We start from the raw sequence: 8,354 nt of genomic DNA, 5'->3' as shown, positions 1-8,354 counted from the left end.
TGGTGCTTATAGCCTGACTCGTTATGTAGGGTATATCAGCATGGTCAACATAGTTCTCCAGTAGCCCAACAACCCGTTCCTTCATATCCTGGTTAATGAGATCACTACTCTCATGTTCGGATGCAGCCTGGGCCAAGGGCCGTGCTGGTCTGGCTGTTGTTGTCAGGATCCAAGGATTTTTCTACACCTTAACCTCATATCGAATATACCTTATGTCTGATTTCTAATAATAGTAACTTTTGTGCTGCTGAGATACTGGCCCACATATATGATGGACTGGTTACGGAGACTGTTCAAGCAGTTCTTCTTGTTTAATATCCATATAAAACCAAATTAAATATATTTGATATGAACTGAATTAATTATTTGCTTATGATACTTAATGAAGCACATCTGAAAATAATCGATCTGAAATCGAATAGGATCCAGAATGTCCAACATAGTAGATACTATATATATGTGAGTATATAAGAGAAAATAAACAAAGGTTAAGTTTGTAATGAAGTAATAATTCAGGGTATAATCTGAAAACATATTATGTATATAAGCACATGATCTTCTCGTACACACCACCAATTCTTTGTTTTATTATACTCTGTTTTTATCTAAAACCAAAAAGGAACGAATCAGTGTCGGCTCTTGGTTCTAAAACCAAAAAGGTACAGACCTGACTACACACCCAAAAAAGGTTATACGTTGGATCCAAAACGCGCGTTATACAAAGCTCTACTACTCCGTAACTCCTCCTCCGCCATTTGCTTGGAAACTCTTCTTCGGCAATGTGCTGAAACTGAGTCAACGTCCGAGTAAACGAAGTGAAACTTGGTGGTTTAGACTAATCGCAAGTTGGGTTTTGAAAGAAACCGCGTTTCCAAGTAAGTATGTTTGTGACAAAAACTCTCTTTCCAAGAAAGTCTGATTATTTTCCCGGTATGCAAAACTAATTCTTCGTTGGTTTCTTCTACGTATAAGAAAAGACTTCGAATTTTTCTCTTCTTCACTTCTTGTCTGGAAAAATATCATCGGAAAAATTTCCGGGGAATTTTTTTTTCTTTAGATTTAACAAACTGGAAAACATTATTTAGATAGGAAATAATGTAAATAGATAGTTCGGATCTAAACTATGGGTATGAATGGTGACCGGGGAATGATGGGGAATAATGCATTCCCTAACGTTCCTATAAAAAATCACCATTCGCAAGGAATAATAATTCCTTCTCATTCCCTCTCGTTCCTGTTTTTTGTAGAGAATTAAACGATAAAATTATTCCTTGTTAAATTTGAGAAGGAACAACCATTCCTTTTCATTCCTGCTATTTTTTTCCCGTATATTCCTTTTCTGTTTGTTCCTCTTGTTTTCCGAATGGTCACCAGTCAGACGAGTTTTGTCTACTACGTATTGTTTTTTCTTTCTTTTAGCGGTACTATAATGCCACTTTTTGTTAGCTAGTCACTTTTTACATGTTACTTCTATTTATATACTCTTGAACTTTTTTTTTTTTTTTTTTTTTTTTTTTTTTGAGTTTCAAAAAAAAAAAATACTCTTGAATTTTTTTTTTTTTTTTCATTTCTTGTTTTCTTTCGCCAGAATGATCAACTTCAACCAATGGTTGGTTCTTGTGGTATGCTCATTAGCAATCTTGAAAGCAGAAGGATTGCTCGTCAATATTACATTTGTTCGAAACGCCGTCGCAAAAGGAGCCGGTGAGTTTATATTTATGCTTTTCCTTTTCTAAATGAATGTTTCAAAAAAAAAATTAATTCATGCTTTTTCTATTTGAGATTTTTATTGCAGTATGTTTGGATGGTAGTCCACCAGCTTATCATTTAGACAGAGGTTCGGGAACTGGAATCAATAGCTGGTTGATACAGCTTGAGGTTTTGTTTTGCTTTTCTCCCTCTCTTATGTTCTGTATATTCCTGGTTCTGCTCATATGGAATAATGTTGTGAACAAATGCTAAATCAAACTCAAAAATGTAAGAATACTAGAAAGTGAAACTCAATCGAAGCAAATATCCATTTTGGAGTATTTGTATACTGATTGTGTGAATAAATAATTTACAACCAATTGCACTTGTATTTGTACAACCTTAAAACCGAATTCATTTTTTCTTTTAGGAAACTACCTTTATTTTCTAAAAGTTGGATTTTAATCCTAAAAAAACAATAATCCAGCCTGTATCATTTTACTAGTGCGCCAAGATTTAATCACTTTCGAAATCAACCTAGTTTGTGAATTTTGAAAATTAATAGATTTAAAAAAGTTATGTGGATTGTGAAAATTTATATACATTGACTTATGAAATTCGATCATAACTTTTCTTAGATTGATAAAAAAATTCATGAATTTGTATTACATCTTTTCTATCATTTTTTGTAAAATAAATATAGAATATATTTATTTTCTAAATCATATAGCATGATTATTTATTTTTTGCTTTCAAATTAAAAAGAAAATAATGCTGATACATACAAAATTGAACAATTTTCTTAAATAGCCATTTTATAAGATTTTGTCACAAAAAGCATTTAAAAAAGAAAATAACCGAAAGAAGTTTATTAAAAATATAAAAGACTATTTTATCCCTTACGGTATAGATGTATAAAAAATAAAAAAATAAAAAGTTGTTTTTATATTTTTTTTTTCAAATTCGAACATTTTTATAGTATTTCTATTTTATAAAAAAATATTTTTTTCAATTTTTCTTTTTGAAATTCGAAAATGTTTTTTGAAACTATTTTTTTTTTTAAAAATATTTTAAAATTACTAAAATGTAAAAGTATATAAATGTAATGAATTATAGTTTTGAACATATAATTTCGATTTAAGGTGCAATAGATATTTGGTAAGAATAATTATTTTGTTTTCTAGTATATTTATCACAAGGATTTTGAAAATCACATGGATACATATGATATTTTGAAAGTTGAGTCTTATGAGTAAAAATAAATAGAATTCATCTCCCAATAACACTAGATTTAGTTAGAATTAGAGAATCAATAATAACTAAACTTTTTGAATAACAATAGATTTGAATGGATTTTGAAAATTTTTAAACCAATAATAATGAATTTTACTAAGATTTTTGAAATCCATGAACCAATAACAATGAATTCTTAAAATTCACAAACTCTACGCCGAATTTTGTGAAAGTCAACTGATTGTTTTCGGAAGTGCTCGATTCTAGGGAGGAGGATGGTGTCATAATGTAACAAACTGCATTAGTCGGATGCATACTAAATTAGGTTCATCGAAGAAAATGGTGGAGAATCTTGCTTTCTCAGCTATTCTTAGCAACAAGGAACAACGTAATCCTGGTATGGATGCAACTACCATTTTTACTGACTGTTGATCAAACATAAGTTTGGTTTCCTTATAGGTTTTTTTGTGTGGTTTTTCTTGGAAATGGCAGATTTTTACAATTGGAACAGAGTGAAAGTTAGATATTGTGATGGTTCATCATTCACAGGAGATGTGAAAACAGTGAACCCTGTGAGTATTAAAAAGAAAAAATGAGTTATATTTTAGTGTTATCAATGATTTTAACGGTGATTTGATCAGGCTACTAATCTTCACTTCAGAGGTGCTCGAGTTTGGCTAGCCGTTATGCGGGAGCTGCTAGCTAAAGGCATGAGAAACGCCGAGAATGTTAGCTTATTTTTTTCCTCCATTAAACTAAACTCTTGCAAATTTAGATCATTAAAAGTGGTCTAAAAGCATTGATGAAACTATGGCAGGCTGTTTTGTCTGGGTGTTCTGCTGGTGGGTTAGCTTCACTGATGCATTGTGACAGTTTCCGAGCTCTATTACCAATGGGTACCAATGTAAAATGTCTTTCAGATGCCGGTTTCTTTCTCAACACGTAAGACATTTGCTCCATTGTGAACATTTTTAAATTATACGGTTTAGCTGTATATAATATACTTCTATACGGTCTAACAAAAAAGACATTTTCGTCGGTATGTTTTTCAGAAGAGATGTTTCAGGAGCTCAATACATTAAATCATACTTCAACGATGTGGTTACACTACATGTAAGCGTTGTTTTATTTGCTTCTTCCTCTCTAGTGACAGTAGATAGAGTTTCTCATTCTTGTTATTGGAAGTTAATAAGTGAAATGCTTTTGCAGGGATCAGCAAAGAATTTACCGAGGTCATGCACGTCAAGATTGACCCCTGCAATGGTGAATTAGCATTCATGTATCCCTTTTGGTTTTTCTTCAGCTTTACTCGTATAATCATTTTTGAAAAATTGCAGTGTTTCTTTCCACAATACGTAGCTCGCCAGATTAGAACTCCTGTTTTCGTTCTTAATGCTGCCTACGACTCTTGGCAGGTACGTTATCTCTTTACACTATTTCTCTTAAAAACGGATCTTTAAATATCACATTTCTTTCTCAGATTAAGAACATTTTGGCTCCTCGTGCTGCTGATCCTGATGGAAAGTGGCAGAGTTGTCAGCTTGACATCAAGAATTGCCAACGAAGCCAGCTCAAAGTTATGCAAGGTTAGCCTCACAACCAAAAGCCATTCAAGAATATGATTTGCTGTTGGTCTTTTCTTAACATCATTTGCATAAACCGGGTTGTATGTTCTTTAGATTTCAGGTTAGAGTTCTTGAGCGCAGTGATAGGTTTAGGAAGATCTGCATCAAGAGGGATGTTTATAGACTCATGCTACACTCACTGCCAAACCGAGACACAAACTTCTTGGTTCTGGCAAGATTCTCCAATTCTAAACCGAACGGTAAACTCTTGTCCAAATTCTTGTGAAACAAAAGGTCATATTAAAAAAGATCAGTATACATTTGTGTTGTCTGCTCAATTTTCCTCTTAATTTTGTTTATGGGAGCAGACAATAGCAAAAGCTGTTGGAGATTGGGTTTATGATAGAAAATTGTTTCAGAAGATAGATTGTCCTTACCCTTGTAACCCTACTTGCCACCACAGGGTTTTCACTCCTCAAGATGCTCCTCCAATTTAAGAAGATTCTGCTATAGATTTGTTTTTTTTTTTTAAAAAAAATCTTATAAATTATATCACACACATATAGTAAGATATTCTTACGGTTTAGCTATAGAAGAGGAAAAAAAAAGAATGTGAGTGATTCTTGAGGGTTGAGGATAAGCTTTATTCAGCACAAATGTTCAAAAAAAAAAAAAAGCTTTGTTCGGCACCTGTCTTGTGTGCTGGTTGAGTGTCTCTGTTTCTCTTCCATTCTTATGTAAAATGGGAAATTGTTAGTTTTTATTTTAATAAAATAATGTATAGCTCTTTTCTTAACTCAAGTTTGACGCCATTTTATGTAATTTTATATCCAATCAATATGTACATATTCTTTTCAACTTTTAAATAATAGGAAATTGGACGGTATACCAATCAAAAAATTAATAATTTAACATTGATCGAATTTATCCAAATAGATAAGATACACCAGGTTTATATATATATATAATGGCGATTGTTCCTTAAGAAAAACCGACATGGCCGAATAAAACGTGGATTGCCCTGATTCACATAGTATAACAATCAATAGTAAAGGGCAATCAATTTCTTCTTAAATCTTAGAGAGGATTGAAGCTGAGAGTGAGAAAAGCGTATGTTTTAGTTTAAAGAACAAGGGAGTGAAGAATCAACATCAAAAAAATACGAGGAAGACAAAGAAGGCAAAACGAACCATAAAATTGCAGACTCCCAAAGGAAGGAGACGCAAATTGACATCAATGGTACAATATATAGGAGAAGAAACCTGACAACGACGTCGAGGTAAGAAGTGTTGTTCTGTTCAAAGATAATATGATTTACCATTTACGAACACAATTTCGAGTGATGACCACTATGGAATTGACGATCAGAATCTAATAGAGGCTTCTCAGTAGATATGGTGGTGAGGATTAACGACAGTGGGCCAATGAATGTGTGTCGCCATGTGAGGTAAAAATAAGAGATGTGAACGATAACTCACTGATTATATTATATCCAGTAAAACAAATTTATAGTATAGAATATGTTAATTAATGTAGCTATTTGTGTAAAATTAATATATAGTACTATTTAAGATATATGTCATCTTTCTCTATACCATTTCCCTTAAATGGAACAATATGTTGTGTTTTTGAAATTTAATACTTCTCTTTTTCGCGGTGTTCATTAGTATATACTATAGTTTGTAATTTTCTTATAAACTAATAATTGTTTCATGTTTATAAACATTAAAATTATAAAATGAAAGAAAGTTAAACATTAATATTCTTATACTTTTCGGACCAGATTTGTGTGCTCCCTTGTAATATAGTCTTTGTTCCCTTTGTATGTTAGACAAAGTTCATTACATATTCGCTGGATCCAATTTCCGTAGAAACGTTAATGGGTTGCGATCAAAGTTATGGGCCTTAAGGAACCGAAGCCTATAGCAAGCAATCGAGCTCGAAAGCGAAGGAGTCAAGGCCCCGGAGATCGCGGAGCAGTTACGGAGATCACGAAGTCGACTTACTATAAAGAAAGGAGGAGAGACATGAAGAATGACACGTTGAAAACCCTAGAGAGAACTACACACTAACATCGAACTTGTTTCCTCCCGATCTTAGACTCTTTTCTTTACGGTTCTCGTTTATATCACTCGACCTAGTTCAACTCATTGTATTCAATCTTATTCATCAATAAAGTTCATTTTTACCTACTGAAAACTGTTTAACATCGTTGTGTTTTAAACATATCGTTGCCTACATCATTTGTCTTCCCTAGATCAAACTTCGATCACTATCAAATACTTAGTGTAGATTTTAGGTTTTGCAATATTTATTTATTGAAATGAAATAACATCATTCTATGATAATAATGTTCTAAATTATTAACTTTTTGTACTATTTGTTTATCAATTCATTATCTGTTTCATACTACCTCCGTTCCTGAAAGTAAGATGTTTTAGATTTTTTTCTTGTTCCACAAAGATAGATTTTCTATATTGTTAAGGTACTTTTTTATACTTTTGAGGAACATTAATTGAGAATATTTGAATTGATTAAGTTTCATTGGTGGAAAGTTATTGGAAAGTGTATAATAAAGTAAAAAGTAAATTAAATTATAAACAATTATTAAATTCTTAATAAGCGTGCATACTTTAGAAAATCTTACTTTTAGGAACAGAGGGAGTATTATTTTTCATCTAATGCTCACCTTAATAAATTTGTGTGTGTAAATATAATGGACCCGTTTTTTTTATTTATAAAAGGTCTCTGCTATTGTCTTGTACATGGAAAACAACATCATCAATAGTGTTTTTATTGTTCCTCATCTTCCTTTTCTGTGAATTGTGTCAGCATTTCAGCTTCCTCGTAAAAGACGCCTCCATAAACATTACTAGACCAAAACATTTATAGCCAATGAACCACTACACTTATTCCAACAATCTATTTTTATATTTCAGCGAGGTAAAACCTGAATCCGTTGTTTGTAGAAGAAGCGGTAGGAGAAAAAAGTCTAAAATTTATCAAAAATTGGTATTAATTATGTTACTGATTTGGATATCAACAGTCCCACTTATATCCTGTCTATATGTGCTTCACCATCGACGTCATCTCTATCTCTTCTTTCACCGGCAATTTGTTAGCGCAAAAGGTAACACCGAAAGAATCTGCCCAAAATGTCATAGATTTAATTATGTAAAAAGGTTTTAGTGTTTATTGACAACTTGGTCATTTCACAAACTTTCCCTTTATAATATGTTTGTTTATTATGCATGTATTATTTTTTTGAACTGTTGCCATGACATGTTACACTAAACACCAAAAAGTAAAATCGTCCAAGATTTCTCTCAGTTTGCACATGCTCCAACTTATTATGTTCTTGACAAATTTTCTTGCTTCTTTTTGCAATCCTATCTCAAAATATCGGTAAGTGTATAATTTTTCTTATTGCTACGAATTTCAGTTTTGTGTTGTTTATGCTTCATGCGAAACCCATATGCCATTATGCTGTTTGTTTGCACCTTGCACACGGTCTCGTTTGATCATTTTCCCAAAAACAGAAGAGAAGTACTCGATAACGAAGAGTTCAACAGAGATCTTAGGTAGGTTAATTAAAAACTATACTCGCGCCCTGCGCAAAGTAATGGAGTACATGAAATTATAAATTTTAATCTGAAAAAATCACATATTATAATGGTATAGATTAGCAAAAGTAATGTTTTATATACAGATTAATGCAAAGAAAACCAGTTTGTAATTGGAAATTTACTGAAGTTTTTAATCAAAAAAAGTTTACTGAAATGTCCGGGTAACGATAATATTATTATGGTAAAAAAATAGTAATTGTCTTATTATCGAAGTTGTAAGTTATATTTTATTAAAATTATA

The 8,354-nt window shown here is 32.0% G+C and overlaps 1 protein-coding gene and 1 long non-coding RNA gene across 4 annotated transcripts; both read left to right on the top strand.

The window, feature by feature from the left end:
- The first annotated feature begins 603 nt into the window (after positions 1–603).
- LOC106332598 (pectin acetylesterase 8-like) lies at positions 604–5,229 on the top strand. Of its 3 annotated transcripts, none has more exons than XM_013771076.1 (13): positions 604–875; positions 1,589–1,704; positions 1,796–1,878; positions 3,190–3,319; positions 3,415–3,494; positions 3,564–3,650; positions 3,740–3,864; positions 3,975–4,035; positions 4,132–4,185; positions 4,260–4,337; positions 4,403–4,508; positions 4,602–4,747; positions 4,856–5,229. In XM_013771076.1, exons 2-13 carry the CDS (start codon positions 1,590–1,592, stop codon positions 4,982–4,984), a joined length of 1,194 nt encoding a protein of 397 aa, XP_013626530.1. In that variant the 5' UTR covers positions 604–875; position 1,589; the 3' UTR covers positions 4,985–5,229. The 3 variants fall into 3 exon arrangements, with proteins under 3 accessions (XP_013626530.1, XP_013626531.1, XP_013626529.1); XM_013771077.1 differs by having other exon boundaries at positions 604–879; XM_013771075.1 differs by lacking the exon at positions 604–875 and adding an exon at positions 880–930 and having other exon boundaries at positions 1,636–1,704.
- A 256-nt stretch (positions 5,230–5,485) lies between these two features.
- LOC106333869 lies at positions 5,486–6,616 on the top strand. The gene is made up of 3 exons (XR_001268485.1): positions 5,486–5,766; positions 5,856–5,934; positions 6,319–6,616. It is a non-coding gene; the product is annotated as an uncharacterized LOC106333869 (long non-coding RNA).
- The last annotated feature ends 1,738 nt before the right edge of the window (positions 6,617–8,354 follow it).

The sequence above is a fragment of the Brassica oleracea genome, chromosome C3, assembly GCF_000695525.1.
Source record: "Brassica oleracea var. oleracea cultivar TO1000 chromosome C3, BOL, whole genome shotgun sequence".
In the NCBI taxonomy this organism is placed as follows: domain Eukaryota; kingdom Viridiplantae; phylum Streptophyta; class Magnoliopsida; order Brassicales; family Brassicaceae; genus Brassica; species Brassica oleracea.
The sequence above is the reverse complement of the archived record's forward strand: the minus strand, read 5'-3'. Positions and strand labels throughout refer to the sequence as shown.